The sequence below is a fragment of the Manis javanica genome, chromosome 11 (genome assembly GCF_040802235.1).
Source record: "Manis javanica isolate MJ-LG chromosome 11, MJ_LKY, whole genome shotgun sequence".
Classification (NCBI taxonomy): domain Eukaryota; kingdom Metazoa; phylum Chordata; class Mammalia; order Pholidota; family Manidae; genus Manis; species Manis javanica.
The window spans coordinates 90,495,725-90,514,767 of NC_133166.1; the positions used below are offsets into that span (position 1 = coordinate 90,495,725).

A 19,043-nucleotide genomic window follows, 5' to 3' on the forward strand; every position below is an offset into this window, starting at 1 on the left:
TTATACAGGAGAATACGCTCAGTTCTTTGTTTGGCAACAGTTGCTTAGCTATCAATGAACCAGAGCAGGAGACCAGAACGGAACCGTGACTCCCACCCACCCTGAGTTTGGGTTCCCTCCAAAACCATTTCTCTTCCGTATGTGGAAGCAGTGAGCCGCACAGAGGTTATAAATAGACTTCAGGAAGCTCCCTCCACACTCTGGAGCCTGAAGTGGTCATTCCTGAGCCTCTTGCTTCTTCTGCCTTAGGTCAGACCTCCCTCCAGTTCCATGGGAGGCTTTGAAGGTCATCTGTACCCAGGGCTGTCTCTCTTCTTCTATGGACTTTATCAGGCACGACTCATCTCCAGGGCCTTGATATGCAACTACGCTGTCCAATATCCACCACGCCATCCCTGGACCAAAGGAAGATGGGCGAGGCTAAGGCAGATATATTGTGTTGGGTCAGTGAAGATATTGAGCGCCTGCATTTTAGTAGCCCAAGAGCTGCATAACATTCGTGGACAGTTTTACTTATCAGCAAGAGATATCATCAGAGAAACTTGTTATACCACAAACAGTGGCAGCATCTCACTCTCTATATGACCTTCTTCCTGAGCAAGTGTGCAGATGCGGTAAGCAAGAACCTGCTGCCCCAGAGGTGTGCAGCTCCGGAGCAAGGTGCCCAGGCCCTGGGCATATTTCTCTTTCTGCTCCTGATGGTGTGTCACATGCAGGACTCAGAGGGAGTGGAGCTGCAGGCTCACCTCCTGCACATGCAGACCATGTTACTGCTGATGCTGGTGGTGATTGCAGAGCTGTGGGCTCCCAACATGCCTCAGCTCTGGGTGATGAAGGCCTTGTTTTATATGATAGCAGGCTCATGGCTGATACAGACAGGCTCCTTGCTGTACAAACCAATCTCTGGCCATAAATGGATGGATGATGACAAACACAACACCATGTTTGTCACCACCTTCTTCTGCTGGCATGTGGCTTCCATTGCCATTTTGATGATCTGGATCCATGGTTCCTCCTTTTTGTTCTATTGTTACATTTGTTAATGTCTGAACCTGGGTGAGCTCGAATGGTACCTGTCACCTGCACATCGTGGAACAGCTGGATGAGAAGTTGTGAGAAGTGGAGCTGTGAGAGAGGAGGAACAGCCAAGGCAGCGGGCTCAGCAGGGATGAGCACACGCCTCTCCCCACTTCTGACTTCTGTCATTTGCTGAGTAGTGTGCAGAGGAAAGGTGAATGAAACACGAGGCCTGTGACGGGGGCCAGGGCCTTTGCTCTCAGCTCCCTTCCTCCCCACCTCTGCTCGCTCTGCACAACCCCAGCCAAGGCAATCTGCTCGCCCTGCTCTTCTCTGCCTTCCCCACTACTCTCCCAGGAAAGCATGAAAATAAATACGCTATATACTGCCTTTGGGTCTTTACAATGTCCCTGACCCACCACAGAGATACCGACCACTAGTCACATTTAGTACATCGTAACAGCTTACCCATCCTCATCTTTTCTCATTCTGGATCTCTTTAATACTCCTACTAAAGAACTGTTATTTTGACTGTATAGAACTTACAGAACTGTTACTGCATTCTTCCTTTTGGTTACTTTATGATTTACCAAACATAAGTTTTGAGATATGCTTAATATACAAAAATCGTACATACATTTTGATGTGTGGACATACATGGCACCATGATACCATCACCACGATCCTTAAAGGCTAGTTCTTCAGCAGGGAGTAGTAGGATAGAGCCACACCCTGCGTGTAGTGAGGACTTAAAAAGGCTCGTCTGCTTCTAAAATTTCTCCACCCCTGTCTCCCAAGGTGTAGAGTCTGTCAGACTCTCACTGCTCAGTACAAAGCTCAATCAATTTCCAAGTAGCCAACTCACCTGGACCCACTCCTTTCTGGTTCTCATGTACCACAAAATTCAGTGGCTTGTTTATTTCACGTACTTTTCTTTTTAATCTTTACAACCCTCTTATCAGGTAGGTTTACAGATAATAATCTAAAACTCAAAAGAGTTAGGAAGCTGACTTAAGGCAGTAGATATTTAGCTATGTCACAATGCTGTAGATGAGTATCAAGGGGGGTGAAATTCTGAGTAGTAGAGTTAAATTAGTGGGGATTTGCAAAAGAATGTCATTATGCCACCCACCCTGCTTCTCTCCTGCTGTCCGCAGGATATGGAGAATCTGTCAAGCTTCCCTTCTCCTGGTCACAACTCAAATATCTAGGCTCAGGGCAGAGTGAGGCTGGGCAGGGATCCAGAGGATGTCATCCTTCTCGTCCTCTTGCTTCCGGTTCTTAGGATAACGACATGTATCCCTCTTCCTTCGGTTCTGGCCTTACTCTTCCTTGTTAATTTTCTTGTTCAAAAGTCAAGGTGTAGCAGGGATGAATTACTATCTGGTTGTTAAGGGCCTCCTCCCTCTGGTTTTGGGGGCTTGTGAGCATTCTGAGTGACTGCAGGGGGAGGAGGAGCCTCCCAGTGTCCTTAGATGAAGCTCAGCAATGCCTTAGGATGTGGATGGCAGGCGCGGGCTAGCAGCCAGTGTGTGGCCAGCAGGCCTCTCTGCACGGAAGGCAGACACTTGCACAGTGCGGTGATCAGCAAACAGCGCTGCTCTCCACCGGAGATGAGCCGTGGTTCCCTGGGTGGAAATAAAATATTCCTCAGGCATTAGTACATCTTCTGTGCTTCTCCTTGGACCTGGTGACCAGTGAGCTCTGCAGTTTCCCCTGGAGGTTCTGCCCTGTCCCTGGGTGTCGCCTCGGGGACCATCCCCTTGTTTCTCCCCCACGGCCGCGGGCTCTTTTCAGTCCTCGCCCAGCTTCGCAGTTCCTCCTTCCTGTAGCCTGCTTGGAGCTCCTCTAGAGTCTGGAGTCGGGGGCGGTAGGGAATCCGCTTTTCCTCTACATTCTTTCCTAGTGATATGAGGAAACTGTTTTCTACTTCTCTCAGACCTCCTCTTTTTGATATTAACAGCATGTTTTATGTATTTTTACCTAAAACTTGACTTTTTTACTATTACAGTCTGACCTCATCTCAAGGCAATATCTCTCACTAATTAGGGGAAAAGTTACATACAAGGGCAGAGAATTAAAGCTCAAATATTAATACTTCGAGATACTATCTCTCTATAAAGGTAAAAGTTGAAGAGATACCAAAACCACTTGCTGAAAGATCTGTCTCATTTCTGGGTACTTTTGAGGTCCTGTTAGATATTTTCAACTCATCTTGTATAGCAAATTAATGCCTTCAAATATGATTATGCCTCACAGCATGTATCTTTGCGGTAAAAAAATTAAATATTAGCAGAGGCCTAAAAAGCCACAAAAGATTATTCCTGAAGCCTGACATAATGGTAGAATGAAGATGCCTGAAGTTCGGATGACAAGGACCTTTCTGCATTCCTCACATCACAGTAGATGTGAGCAGTCTGACAGCAATTCTAATCACCAGAATGGAAAACCGAAGGTAAATTTGGGGAAAAACAAAACCAAAAAACCCAGTTTGGGAAAGAAAGGTGTAATCTTCACCACTATCCACCAGAGGGCACCATTTTACACGCGCCCAGAAAGTGTACTTGCTCTCCATTTGGTACTGAATTACCAATTTAAAACAAATGAAAGAGGGAAGAAGAGGGGAACAAAAATAAATAAGTGTTGTTCAAGCATCCAGTAAACGTAATGAAGGTCTGTTTGTTTCCTGTTAAACTTTGATGTGTAGCTATGAATAATCATAGAATTCAATATATAAGATTATATACATAGATATATAGAAGTATAGATATCTATGTATAAATATAGAGATATTTACACATGCATAGATATACAGATGTGTGTGTGTATCCCTAAAACACAATAGTGTCAAAATGTTCCTTAAGCTAAAATGGCTGCTTTTTAGCAACTCCATAAAAATCATCAAAATGCTCTTGTTCAGCACATCACATAATAGGCTTTCAATAGCTGGAGAATGAGTAAATAAAATATCTAATACAGGTGTAGCATAGATGAAATATTGTTTTAATTTTGATCTGGGTTTTGAAGCATAAGTAGGAATTTGTTAGAGGAATTCAAGAGAGCCATTCTAAGGTCTTAAACATTCATATACTCAGACACTGAAGCTTAGCAACCACATGCCTGAAAGTGCAGTTCCAGTGATGGGATTTCATGGTCCAACAATACCAGAGAAAACTATTGAGTTCCTTGCCTGCTAGGAAGGATGGCTAAGGAAGAGCCACACAAAAGTGTTATATGGAAATTGTGATAATCTGATATTCAATATGAAGACAGAAAATCATAAATGTGCTCTTACTAATTGAATGGGATCATTGTGCCAGCAACAAAAAATGCTCATAGTTGTTTATATTGTAGACAGTATTCACTATGCTATGGTACACACTTAATATACTAATTATTAAGCTTTTAAACCTTACATACAGAATTATAAATATAATTTTATTTGAAATGGCTACTGCTTGTTCATTATTTTTCAATAAAATCATACATTTAGATAGATCAAATTTTCTTAACAGATACCATTTCCATATTTTGTTAATTAAAATTCCTAGACATTGCATATTATGAGTTGTAAGTATCATTCTTTTAAATACTTTAAATATCTAACAAGGCAGATTCACAAGCCTAACAAAGCAAATTCTCCTAAGAGCTTAAAAGGCTCTTGTAAACTTGTCATATTTTAAAATAAAAGCAAAACAAATTTTAAACATTTTGTTTTATAAAAACAGCATATACAAAATAGCACACATTTTTCAGAAGTACATTTACATGAATAAAACAAAGGGCAACATTTTTTATTATGCTTGGGTTTAAAATTACCCACCCAGCCAAAAGAAATAAAATTACTACCTCCAACTTCTTGAGGCTTCACTGTCCAAAACTCAGAATCCTCATTACATATTTTAGGTCAAAGAATATAGGACTAAAGGCGATGTTCTATGACTAACCCTGCAGCTGTTGGGTACATTTCTTTCCATGAGGTTTTTACTTTTTAACTTTGGCCAGGACTTGACCAATCACCAATCACAAAAGATTGTACTTCTTATAACTCAGAATTTTTCCCTGACATGAAATCTTAATTAAACAGGTTATTTTAGTGGCAGACTTTCAAGTTTTTATTCTCTTTCTGTTGCACCAATATCTAATAGGACGAAACTGCACCTCCCTTGACTTTAAAACTTGTAAGTATTGCACTGACCACCATTCTCAAGTCTTTGGTTAAAACCTATTAAACTGGCGAAAATAACAACAGTAGGGATAAGGCATGAATTCCATGTGCTGTGTCCTCTCCTTATGTAACTAACCAGAGGCCTTAGCAAAGAGGAAGTTCTGAATCAGGAGGCTGCAGTTCTGCCCAAGAGAAGTCTGTAGTCTGTCAGTATTACAGACATACTGACATATAAAAATAACCTAAAGCTTTTTTAAGTTAATGTTGGGATGACTGTATGTCACTTTCTCTGTCTGTCCCTCACCCTTTTCCAATGCCCCAATCCCTCAATTAGACAATTTCTAGCTCTTTATGTTTGTGCAGAACTTAAAGCTTTCCATATTATCTTCACATCCATTTCTCAGCTGAATTGAGCAAACACCGTTGAGCACCTACTGATGCTAGACACATCAAGCTGAGTTGGACCTGGACTACCTCCTCCATGCCATTTCCTTCCAGGCGAGTTCATTTAATTACTAAAAATGATTTCAGATGCCTGTTTGACGGAACAGATTGGGAAGGAGGCAGCTGCTTCAGTTCATTGCCATTCAACTTTCTGTTTAATAACCTCTCAGTCCCTCTCTGAACCTGGGGTCACTCTTGCATTGCTAAATATAGCTCCCAGTGGGTTTGCAAACTATTGCACTTGATGACCCTATGATAACAGGCCCAACAAAGAATCTGTGGGTTGGATCATTCTGATATCTACAGTGCCATAGCTGCTGTTATGATATCCACGTATACTTTGTCTTTGGTAGTTAGCATCACATCCCATTGAAATCAAGCCTCATTTTCAAAAGAAAAGTCCTTGGTGGAGGGTCTGATTGCTGAGTCTAGGATAGGCATCCATGTCCTTGCTGCCAGAGCAGAAGGAGGGACTTTCTGGCCCCCTCTGGTATCCACAGTGGGAGAGTGTTCAAGAGACAGGATGGTTTTTCACACCAAACAGGAAGGGTGGCCAGAAGCCAAGTGGCCAAAACAACACAACATAAAACTTTACTAAATGCACTTGTTTCTGACCCACTCAGTGTTTAGGGCCCCCTTTGGGCTAACTCACAGGTATCCTAGGACATTGGAAGAAAGGATCTAAGTGTGGTAAATCAGACCCAAAGCCAGGACTACCCAAAAATGATTTACCTATCCTTGAAGAGGACAAGAGCTTAGTCTTCAAGCCTGTTTAAGGCAATAAAAAATGAATAACAAATGTTAATTTCCATATTAAACAATTCTACCATTTGTCTTACTATAAGTTATTCTCTGTGACCAAATTCATGCTGAGTTCTAAATTTCCAACTTGCAACAAACATTTTAGACTTTGGTAAGTTGGAAATATTCTAGAAAATTCTTCAGTCTCCTTTCTTGTCATTTATGATTATTCCTCACTTCGAGGACTGTTTGTATGTGGATAAAAAGTTTTCTGCTCTTTCCTTTGAGTTCGTCATGATAGCTCATAAGGAGACCTGGCCCAGTTTACAGTTGAAAAACATTATACCATCTTGGGAAAAGTTACAATGAAAAACAAATATAACTTCTTTCCCATATTGCCTCTTGCTTGCTTCTGTCTTTTCTGGAGTGACTGGTCTAGGTGAATGGGAGACTGACAGGGTTAGAAAATTTGGGATTAAAATTGGTCACAGAAAATCTCCACATGTGCATGCTATGATTTGAAGAAAATATTAAATAACTTTGTTTTTATCTTCTGTTAAAATTCTTAGAATGTAGGAAGCTTTCTTCCACATAGTTCCTTTCTGCATATATATTGTTTACTTCTTTTATAACATCTGTGGGAAAGAAAGCCTAATTAAACAAATAAAGGTACACACAAGAAGTGGTGGGAGGAGTTATACAGAAAAATAGATCATAGTGAGGAAGTCCAAGGAGCTTATTTTAAGTCCATTAAAATTCATTTTCATGTGAAAAGAAGCTTTGCCTTACTGACATATTTGAAATGACAGGCTCTTGAATCAAATAGGCAATGCAGCACTTTCAATGAAAAAGAGGTGATGGTAACTTCTTTTAGCAGGGCCGCGAAGTAAATGAGAACAAAGTATAAACACCTCCTCCAGCGTCTTTGTCATGGATGGCAGCTAATGTTTATTCTATCTCTTTTCAAAGCCAGTGGGTAATGAAGTAACTCCCAGCCACCCAGTGGAAACCATCTGGGAAGCAGGAGAGGGGCTGGAAAACAAAACTTGGATATTAGGTTTAATTTTCCAAGCTTATCCAAAAGACAAGTCATTAAACATTCACCAAGTACCTGTTCAATTTCTAGAAGGATATTAGATACAAAAGACACATTAGAAATAAATGAGCAGATCCTTGCTCCCCACAAGCATAAGGTCAAGTTAAAGGGAAAGAACTTAAACTCAGGATCTATACATGGACAACACTTACAGAGAACCTGCCAAAGCATACAGAATAGTGTATGGACTAAAAGCCTAAGTATCAGAGGTGTCCGGTACAGTCAAGGGAATCAAGGAGATGGAGTAACAAAGACTTATGTTCAGACTGAGGTCTACACCAGTGATTAGAAGACCAAATCCTGATAGAATCTGGAGCCCTTATGGGAGGTGTCACTGTGTGGTCACAAAGGGTGGGGTTCTGCTGATGGGGAGCAAATTCTGCCCCTAATCCCAGTGGCAGGAAGAGCATGACAACATGAGCAATGCTGGTGAGTCTTAGAGAAGGATGTCTCCTAGGCTTTGAGCCCTTAGATAAAGTAGACCACCCTCCTTCCCAATTGTTAACAGCTCTGAGTCTTCAGGGACACCGTGTGTGGCTTTGTTATTTATGCCTTTTGTTTACCTTCACTTCTTCTCCCCACTTACCCCCTCCACCTCATGCCATCAGATCTTTGAGTCTAGGACAGGGCCCCATTCATAGGACAACTAAGGCAACCAAAAGCGAGATAGTAAAGGGTAGATTGGGCCATCATGTGCCATACCTCCTCTTGGGAGAAGGCTAGCATGAGGTTTGGGGTTATCCAATGATTTGTTCCCAAGTCGGTATTACCATGGTGTGGAATAAGTGATTGAAAGCCTTCTCGAAGTATTGGGAAGTCTGAAGGCAGAGCAGGTGAGAATGGCAAAACAGGAATGAAGACCTGGAGGATGGGGAAAGGGAGGATGTGGAGAGCCTGTTCCTCCACCCCATGCAGGCCATCCTGTTAATGGCAAGCCCTAACATAGTCAAGCCACTGGTCACCAGCAGTGCGTGTAGCTATGGAACATACAATTGATTGGGGAATTTCTGCCAAACCCCACTGTCCTGCATTCAGATGGTCTCAATAATCTTATTAAACAAATCCATGCCAGGCTCTCTGAATGCTGGCCAAATAAATGGAAAAAGGCCCAGAAGATAGAAGCTCTTCTCTTGAAAGAACAATTCATTCAACCTTTATAGAACTTAGACATTGGGCAAACACTTTTAGTGCCTGTGGGAAGAAGGAAGGAAAGGCAAAGTCCCTCCTCATAGAGCTCAGTCTCTTAAGGAAGACAGATTCATCAATGGATGAAAACAACGACTTGTTAACCAGGGGGGCTAGATATCAATTTTACCATTGTGGAAGATTCTACCATGTTTGGTTCATCAACATTATATGTGAGCCAATTCCTGATGGGTGACTAGTATTTTGTTAAGCAGATAGTGGTTGAGAGGACATTTTGGGCTATGGGAATGCAGGAACAAAGACATGGAGGTTGGACATAGGAAAATGTTCTGACTGTAAACAGGAGACAGCATGATGCGGAGTGGTGGGAGACAAGGCTGGGAGGGAACTCAAAATCCAGATCCATTGTCATCTCAGATACTAAGGAGCTTGCACTTTATTTTAACTTGTAAGACATTGAGGAGTGCTTGGAAGGGAAACAGAATGGAGCTAGGGAGACCATTTTAAGAGACTTAAGGCAGTAGTCTAGGTGAGAGAGGATAGGGGCCTGAAATAAGAGAGTGAGTTTGTGGAGGGAGAGGAGAGGACAGATTTCAGGGAAATGTAGAAGGAAAACCGCATAGCATGGTCCACCATTGCACATGGGAGTAGAATTTGAGAGAGAGAAACAGAGAGCAAGAGAGGAATCAATGATTTCTAGGTTTCTGGTTTAGACAATTGGATGAGCGGTGGTTCCAATAACTAAGATTGGAAATACAGGAAAAGGAGCAGGTGGGGAAGCAAAATGGTCAGATCAGCTTTGCAAATGTTGAGATGGAAGTGCTGGCAGATGTCCGGGTAGAGATGTCCCATGGCCCATTGGATGCTTAGAACTAGAGCCAAGGACAAGGAGTCTGGACTGAAAACAGATTTTGCAATCATCTATGTGGAATAGATTAACTTAATCAGGGAATGCTTATAAAAAGAAGAGCAGGGAGCTAAGAAAGGAGACAGAAAAAGACATATGAAAGTTTACAACAGTAGGCAAGAAAAAAAAAGATAAAAAAATACTGTGAAAAGAATCTGTGAACAGAAGGCAAGAACTGACATCAGCTCTGTTACAATCGTGTCTGTTCACCTGGGACTCTATTTCCATTTTTATTACATGAAGACAATACCCCATACCCACCAAGCATCATCAGGAAAAGTGAGGGAGGGGATTACTTGGTTTACTTGTGTTATCATAATTGCACTCTAGTGATTGTGAGTAGCACTTACTACATTTGCCAGACATTTAACTTAGACTGAGAGAGAGGACTACTGTGCAGTGTTTATGTTGCTCACTGATAAGTCTTTATAAACTTCAGGTAGGATGGAAAAATGCTGGCCCATTGATTAAACAATCAGCTTATTATTCACTAGTTGAATATCGTGTGTTAAAGAGCAAAGACTGCGACTTAGAGTAAATGTAGAGGGGTCCCCTTGTCTGCCTGTGGTCTCTGTGCTTGGCTTTGTGACGTTCTGCATTTATCTCCTTGAATGAACTGGGTAGCACCGGGACTAAGCCTGAGTAGAACAATGAATGTTCTGCATAGCCAAATCTGTATTTAAAAAGTCTCTTGTTGGGAGTTAATGTTGGGCCCAAGCCAACACGCTGAAATTCGACCAGAATAAATGTAAATTCCTGCCATGGTGTCTGAAAAGTTACTGTGTAAATAAAGGATGATGGAGTTCAGAATGTCACTTGAGAACACTGAAGCCAGGTCCATCTCAGGCCACACTAATAGAACATACAATATGACCAACTTGTCTTACACGCTGCCCCGGGAAGCATGCAGAGTACTTGACACTCCTGGGTGTCACTCCAGCCATGAGGGTGGCACCAGACGGAAAGGAGGCCATGTGAGGAATGGTTGAAGAATTGCTTAGTGACTAGCCAGAGGGCTTGCAGGTAAGCAGGTCGTGATGTCTTTATAATGGAAGCATGGTTCCGTTTAAGAGGACTTAGATGGATTCTGTCAAGCTTCAGAGGGCAGAAGTTCTACAAATGGGAAGAAGATAAAAGAAGGCAGTTCACAGCAGAAAAATCTTTCTAACCATTTTCTCTCTTCATAAATGAAATGGGCAGCCCTGTGAGGCAGCGAGCTCTCCACAGCTGGGGGTGTTAAAGCAGAGTCATATTGCAAAGGAGAGTCCTGGAGACAGGGAGAAACTGAGTTAGGGGATCGCAAAGGCCATCACCACGCTGAGATTTGGCTCTGTGAAATTACCCATTCTGTTGCTTTTTTATATTATATTTTCTTATCCTAAATATAATCCTGGTTCATGAAGGGGTTTTTTTTCTCCCCATATAGAGATAATCGGTTCTACAAATCTTACAATTCTGCTAGAAGATGAGATCTTTGCCGATTTTTTCAACACATTTCTTTCTCTCCCGGTAAGCATTCCCAGAATGAAATCCTAATGTTTCATCAGCAGCTGAATAATGAATCTCACTGCGCAGGGTGCCTTTTTTTTTTTCTCATAAACTTCTTACCAAATCAAAACTATTTCAATTTGAGCAAATAAATATGAACCAGAATCTTCTCTAAAATATCCAGGAGCTTCCCAATATTGATATAATCAAATCTCAGTTCCCCAGGTTCCTTAATTGCCTTTGCCCATCCACAGTTATTTCCCATCACACCCGTCACACCCTCTGCGGGTACCCAGGGCTGCGGAGACAGTAGCTCTACCCTCGGGGAGCCCATCTGGCTCTCCCACCTGGGCATCTCTCCTTGGCTGTATTGTTGGTTCACTAGTTCCACCTACCAATGTCTTAAGCACTTTTTAAATCTCTGCTTAAATCCTGTTCCTAAGGAATTCATAGGTCCTCCCAATCAGAACCTGTTTCTCCCTGCCCCTTGGCACTCTGCAACTCTCTCGTGTTACATGTGCGTCTCCCCCACTGGATTTTGAGACTGTGAATTCCTGCAGGACAAGGGCTGTGGGTTGTTCATTCTGCTCTACTCCGTTCACCAGGTGTTTAGCACATAGCAATTGTTCAGTTGTTGGCTGGAATCAAACATATGTATGTTTCAAATCTATATAATTAAAACAAACCTCAAGCATCAAAGTATTCTTCAACCCAAATCTAGACTACTCCCACATGTTTTGTGGTTTAAATCTTTGGTTACATCTTAAGGCTGCTGCCTTATAAATTGTGGCTCATCTCAGTGTGCCCTTCTCCATGGAACACCACCTGTGGAAAGGTGAAATCTATACAACTGGGAAAATACACTGTTTTACCCCCACAAACGTCTATTGGCTGGTTTCTTAGGGCTACCACGGGGCTGAGTACTGAGGATGCAGACACTGATGGTGCCATCCCTGTCCTCAAGGAATTCCCAGGCTAATGTGAGAGACTGATGCTTACGTGCAAAAAGGATTGAATGTGACAGGATAGAAGTCTCTAGGAGGCAGCAAAACTACAAGTGCATTGAAGGGAGAGGCCACCCCTACCTGGAAGGGTCAGGAAAGATGAAGTGAAGAGGTGATGCAGGCCAAGTCTTGAAATAAGATTATTCATCTGACAGTTGTCTGGGGAAGAAAATGGGGAGGGAAGGGCAGACAAAGAAATAGGAGGAGAAGACTGGGAGCTTGAGTATCAAGAAAAGCAGAGGCCTTAGAGCAGAGTATGTAAAGGCACCAAGGAGTACGATCCCATGGCCCTTTGGGGGAAACTCTTAAGTCATTCAGTAAGGCTGAAGGAAAACTTGAGAGGCAGTCATAGAAAGAGATGAGGCCACCCAGTCAGGTTGGGCCAGGCCCTCAAGAGCTGGCAGGCCATGCTTAGGAGTTAGGTCATCATTTCGAGGTGAGAGAGGCAGTGAAGGGTTGTAACATGATCAGACTTCCATTTGAGAAAGTTGTTTGGCCAAAGTCTGGCCGTGGGCTGGGCTGTCAGGGAGCCATGGTGGAGGCAGGGAGACCAGTTAGGAGATAGTTTCAGTACTCTAGATGGGGGGTGGTGAGGGTCTAAAGGCAAAAGGATGAGAGGATGGGACAAATAACAGGGATTTTTTACAAAGCAATATAGGGTCTTATCACTGAATGTTGGGAAGGTGTAACAAGAAGGAAGGAGCCAGGACACAGGTTTGGGGACCTGGTGGATGGTGGTGCAGTGACACAGTAAAGCAGGAAGGGGCCTCTAAGGGCCTTAGGCGGTCCTCATTCACACTTTTGCCTCTGCCATTGTCTTAGTGGAAGGTTGCAGAAGTCATAAAGCATTTCAGTTTTTCTACTGATTAACACAATTTATGCAGCCCACAGTAATGTTCTAGAAACAGAGGGAATGAGATGGGAAATGCAATCCCAGCCAAGAATGTTAGAAAGTCATTGCTATTTCGGTAGCTGTGGTCTATTTAGAGTAACAGAATACCGCTGTCAGGTTGCAAATTTTTACCACTTAACTTCATGATCACCTGTGAGGTTGACATCATTCCCTTCTTACAGGTGGATCTCAGAGGTTAAAGGACTTGCCTAAGATCATGTGGCAAGTCTGGGGGCAGTTCTGGGAGCTAACCAGGTCTTGAAACTCTGGGCCTGGTGCATTTTCCATTTCAACCTCATGCCTTTTGTGTTATGAGTGTCCCTTGGTGAATCTGTTCCACACACTTCTCCCACAGAATGACCTCACAGTCACACCATGAAGGTAATTTCACAGGCCAGGCAGGTAGGGTCACATCAAACACTGAGTGCAGAGCAAGGGGGGGTCACTAAGGAATCTCCTTTACGGACTGACATTTGTGGAGTGCAGGCCACACCATCAACTTCCTGGTTTTTTTTGAGAAGAGTGAAGGTTTTATTTTTTCCCAGTTTTTCTGAGCCGTGTTGACCAACAACACTGTTGGGTTTACACAGTGACTTGACATATGCATATTCTGCAAATGATCAAATGATGGGTAAACATCCATTCCCTCAAAGAGTCAGAAAAATATGTTTCCCTTGTGACGGGAATGTTTAGGGTTTACTCTTTTAGCAAGTCAGTATGGCCACATAGCATTGTTAACTGTAGTTGCCACACTGTACATTATATCCGAGGAGTTATTTATTTTATAACTGATGTTTGTACCTTTTGACCCCTTTCCTCCAATTCCCCCTCCTCTGGTAACTACCAGTCTGTTCTCTGTATCTATGGAGTTTTTAGGTTTCACATATAGTGAGAGCATATGATGTTCGTCTCTGACCTGTATCATGTAGCATAGTAACCTCTAGGTGTGTCCATGGTGTGGAACATGCTGGATCTCCTTTTCTCTGGCTGAGTGCCATTCCACTGTGTGACTGTGTCTTGGCTGTTGTGAATAATGCTACCGTGGACACAGGGGTGCAGGTATCTCTTCAAGATCCAGATTTCTTTTCTTTCATCCCCAGAGGTGGAACTGCTGAGTTGTATGGTATTTCAATTTTTAGTGTTTCGTGGAGCCTCCGTACTGTTTTCCACAGACATTCCCACCAGCATATGAGGATTCCCTTTTCTCCACATCCTTGTCAACACTTATTTCTTGTCTTTCTGACAGTAGCCAGAAAGGTGTGAGGTGCTGTCTCATCGTGGTTTTGATTGGCATTTCCCTGATGATCAGTGACTTGGAGCGTCTTTTCATTAACTGTTGGCCTTCTGTATGTCTTCCTTAGAAAAATGTCCACTTACTTCCTCTGCCCATTTTCAGTGGGATTGTCTTGTTCTATTGAGTTGTATGGGTTCTTTACATAGTTGGGATATTAATCCCTTATCAAATACATGCTTAGTGGATATTGTTTTCACGTTCCATAATTTGCCTATTCATTTTGTTGATGGTTCCCTTTGTTGTGCAAAAGCCTTTTAGTATAATGTTGTCCCACTTGTTTATTTTTGCTTTTGTTGCCTTTGTTTTTGGGGTCAAATCCAAAAAATCATTGCCAAGACCCATGTCAAGGAGTTTACCCACTATGTTTTCTTCTAGGAGATCTATGGTTTCAGGTTCTTTAGTTCATTTTTTAGTTGATTTTTGTGTATAGGGTAAGAAAGTGGCCCAGTTTCATTCTTTTGTGTAGCTGTCCAGTTTTCCCAACACCAGTTATTGAAGAGGCTGTCTTTTCCCCATTGCATATTGTTGGTTCCTTCATTGTAAATTAATTGATTATATGTTTGTGGGTTCATTTCTGGGCTCTATTCTGTTCCATTGAACTGTGTGTCTGTTTTTATGCCTATACTGTGCCATTTTGATCACTGGCTTTGTAGTACAGTTTGAAATCAGGAAGTGTGATGCCTCCAGTTTTGTTCTTTCAAAAAATTGCTTTGGCTGTTTGTGATCTTTTGTGGATCCACACAAATTTTAGGATTGTTTTTCTGTGTCTGTGAAGTATATGTTAGGCTGGAGAAAGGAAAAACAAGGACATGCAAATAGAACAGAGAGATGCCATAGGGGGAGAACAGACCAGACCCCAAAGTCCATGCCATATATGGAAAGGGGGCAGCTCTCCCTGAATTCCATTCTGATGTGCCAACTAAGACCCCGATGTCAGCCTCCTCCCTCTTGGAAGGAAAAAAAGTTTCTGGTTGTCTATTATGTCACCTTTAGCCAATCATACCTCTCCATACCCCCTAGGATAGCTCGCCCACTCCTCCCCCTCCTAATCCCTTATAAGTGCCCCACCTCCCTAACTGGGCGTGACTTCTCCAACTTGTAGTACCCAGGCCTGAGAACATCACCCAGGGGGTATTTAAATAAATTACCTGGCTCTTTGTTGCCTCTCTTTGCCTGCTTATTTCGGCTAGAATTTATCTTACAGTATACCATTGGGATTTGACAGGGATTGCTTTATAGAACCTGTAGATTTGAGTGGTATGGACATTTCAACAATATTCTTTCAATTCATGAAAATGGAATTTTTTTTTGTTTATGGGTGTCTTTTTAAATTTATTTCATCAATGTGATAGTTTTCAGACTGCAGGTCTTCCACTTTCTTGGTTAAATTTATTCCTAGGTATTTTATTCTTTTTGATGCAGTTCTAAATGGAATTGCTTTCTTCATTTCTCTTTCAATACTGACTGAAGAAAACACGGGAGACCTGAATGGCCAGTACTTGGCTCAAAATTGGAGTAAATACAAATCTCTAGCAAGAAAATAGAATCTTCAGGTGGTTTTGTGGACTGGGTCTAGAGATAGCATGGGCACAGGGCCCTCAGGTTTCCAGGGGCAGGAGGGAGCCTGAGTGGAGGGAGGGCAGATCTGAGCCTTGCAGCTGGAGGCACAAGATCCTGGCTGAGCAGGAAGCCACCACCCCCTCTCCTTCCCCAGTCACCTTCACAGCCAGGGTCAAAGGGGAGAGAAAGGGGGCACCACAGAGTGAAAAATTTGTGAGCTCCTAGTCTTGGGGAGATGATCAGACTGACATGATGTGCTAACTTCAGCACCTGTAACTTATCACAAATACTATGGGGACACTTTGAGACACTTTAGTGCCTATGGTGAGACTGCTAAGCTTAGACACCCGTAAACACAGAAGCCCTTTCCCATCAGTCTCAAAGCTGATTGCTTAGGCTGTTTCCGTGACAAACGAGGACAGTAGCCTAGAATTATCTATCAATTTTGCAGGCTTTATGCCCCCAGAAAGTAATTTGTTCTTCTAATCCTCCTATCCTTGGTCCTGTTTACTTTCTCCAGTTCAAAAACTTAGGTAAATACAAAGTTGTTTCTCTTTATGAAAAGGCTTCAAGCCTTTGCATTAGTTAACTCTCTAAGCCCTCGGAGGAATGAATAATGCAGTACACAAAGTAAATTAACACGCTAATGTCATGGGCTTTGGCCTTGGCCCACAGGCAAGATAACCCCCAGGTTGGGGCAGAGTGGAGCCAAAAGATAAATGAAACTTGCAGTTTAGTTTGTTTGGGTGTTTTTGTACAAGACAGGTTGATTTAGTGGAATACATTTGAGAATTAACGTCCCTTGAAACAGGAAAGCAAAGGAACCCCCTTTGCCCTGTGGCTGCAGATGGACCATGATGTATTCATGAAGAGAACTCTACCCCTTGGGCTGTTTCCTAGCTTTCTTTTGCAGGTCTTTGGCCAGACACCCTTTTACACTGTTGAAAATTCACAGTGGAGCTTGTGGCCAGAAATACCTTATGACTTGGTGAGTCAGAATCTTCAACGGTGGAGGTTTGGACGAGGGGGAAGAGGGAGCTGAATTGGATGTGTGGATTGGGAAACAGGGGAGGAGGAGAGGGACCTGAGGTGAGTAGGGAAGAAACTGTAAAGCAGGTGAGTAGAATAAATAGCATTAAGCCAGGTAGACATTTCTCCTCTTTGCATTTTTACCACCCGAGCAGGCAATTGCTGGTGAATTCTTTCCTCTATATTCTAGTCAGTGGCTAGCAAAAGGTATCCATCTCTCATGTCCACTGTGATTGTTGAGTAGTAGATGCTTGGAGCACTGTGTTGAGAACGCTGAGGTCACACCTAAGCTGAAAAGAGTCTGGGGATTGATTAGCAATGCCTGCCATGGGTGTGCGATAGGAAGTGGCAGCCCATGGGCCACAAGTGATTATTTGCATTATAAGGTATAGCTCAATGTAGGGTGCCACTCTGCACTCCCCAGTGGCTTCTGGACTATTCTCCTCCAGAGTCATGTCTTTCTCCAATCTTTTCTCTTAATATATTTCTCCTTTGTCATTGCCCCTTGTCTTACTCCAATCCTTTTTTTCTCTCCTTCCTGTCCTCCTACTATGTAGACATTAGGCCTCCTGATGGATTCCACATGCCATGCTCTACCAGTGGCAGGGAGAATCAGAAAGGTCCCTCTAAGCCATACTCACAAGGTTTCATTTTTCTATGGGATCTGGAGAGCTGAGAAGGATACTCCCCATTGGTTCTTATATTTGGTTTCCTCAGGAGAACCCTGAAACTTAAGAATTTTTTCTCTTCTCTGGTGGCTCAATCCCTCAGGGATCCATCCCATATGCTAAATGATGTTAAGTGTGAGTCTTCGTGTGTTTTTATATTTTTTCACCTATCATGCAGTTAATATGGGTTGGGGGCTCATGAGAAATTTTAAGTTGCTTACAAAGAAGCAAGTTGAATAATTATGACTCAGCACCACAGACCAAAATCTCTTCTGCCTCTCTTCTATCAAGCGAGACTTAGATCTTTTCTTCAATCTTCACCCAGGAATAAGGAAGATTTTTTGAAGAAAGACCAAGACTTTCTTTCCTACCACTTTTTAAGGAGCCTCAGCCCGAGTCTCCATTCCCCTTAGACACTAGTTCTTAATCAACACACCTCTCCTTTGGGCCAAAAGTGCAAGTGTGAGGCTATTTATTACCCCTTGCTAAGCTTCATTTCTTAACAATTCAGTTCCATTTTACTTTTCTGTTCCTATTTTGTTTGGACTCTAGATTGCAGAGTACAAAGGATTACTGACCTGGTTGGAAAAATACCGGTTACCTTTCTTCTGTAAAACCAACTTGTGTATGCATTACATTCTCTGTCAGGAGCTCATCAGTTTCATTAAGTCCCCAGAAGGAGGTAAGCATGAGGGTGTGTGTTTGAAGAAATATGGGAAGCCAGGTTGCATAATGATCCTGTGCCTGTCAGTCCTACAATAAGATACAAATACTGGCCACCTTTGTAGGTTTAGACGTGTGGATGGCTCAGCCTGTGTTGTGGCAGTAGGTGGAATCTTAGGTAGAAAAATTAGTAGCTGGAGCAACAAACTGGAATCAGATGAGCTGGGCTATTTGTCTCGTATAACCAGGAATGAATGAGTTAATGGTGGCCACAGAACATGGTAAAATTGCCTAGAATATGTCCAGAATCAAACATATCTCACCACCTTGCTACCACCTGGTCTAAGCCACCATCATTTCTCACCTGGGTACTGAAATCAGCTCTCAGTTAGTCTCCTTGCTTCTGCTCTTGTTCTCATGTGCATAGCAGCAGAGTGAACCTTTTAGAACTTCATTCAGATCATGTCACTCCTCAGCTTGCTGGCTGCGCCCCGCCCCCCGCCCACCACCACCAATAGCTCCTGTTTCAGTGTGAATTCCAGCACCCCTACAATGGCCTTCAGGATTCTAGCAACCTGTTCCCTTTGCTTTCTGACCTCACCTCCTTGTGCTTTCCACCTCACTCACTCCATTCTCCCACATTGGCTTCTTTTCAATTCCTCCTACATGCTGGACACATTCCCATTTCAAGGCTTTGTTCTGGCTACTCACTCAGCCTGGAATGCTCTTTCTCCGTATATCCATGTTGGCTCCCACTCTCGCCTCCTTAAAGCTCTGTGCACATCACACCACCTCAATGAAGGCTGCTTTGATGACCCTGAGGTCCACTCATTCAAACCCTGCCCTAGCACTCCCAACCCATTTTTTCCTCATCCACTTTATCATTTGTTTTATAGACCTTATAACCATCAACATTACTAGATAAT

The 19,043-nt window shown here is 42.8% G+C and overlaps 2 protein-coding genes across 2 annotated transcripts in view; both read left to right on the plus strand.

Annotated features, from left to right (window-relative positions):
* The first annotated feature begins 270 nt into the window (after positions 1-270).
* LOC108389993 (transmembrane epididymal protein 1A) lies at positions 271-1,272 on the plus strand. Its single transcript, XM_017648557.3, is given in 2 exon segments — positions 271-508; positions 511-1,272. Coding segments are annotated over 2 exon segments (771 nt in total). The 3' UTR covers positions 1,044-1,272.
* Positions 1,273-7,868: 6,596 nt separating this feature from the next.
* Positions 7,869-19,043, plus strand: part of RGSL1 (regulator of G protein signaling like 1) — a 56,267-nt gene continuing 45,092 nt past the window's right edge. The window contains exons 1-4 of the mRNA XM_073215748.1: positions 7,869-7,895; positions 10,946-11,028; positions 16,671-16,745; positions 18,007-18,136. Coding sequence (XP_073071849.1) covers positions 7,883-7,895; positions 10,946-11,028; positions 16,671-16,745; positions 18,007-18,136 — 301 coding nt within the window. The 5' untranslated portion in view covers positions 7,869-7,882. The remainder of the gene's footprint in view (positions 7,896-10,945; positions 11,029-16,670; positions 16,746-18,006; positions 18,137-19,043) is intronic.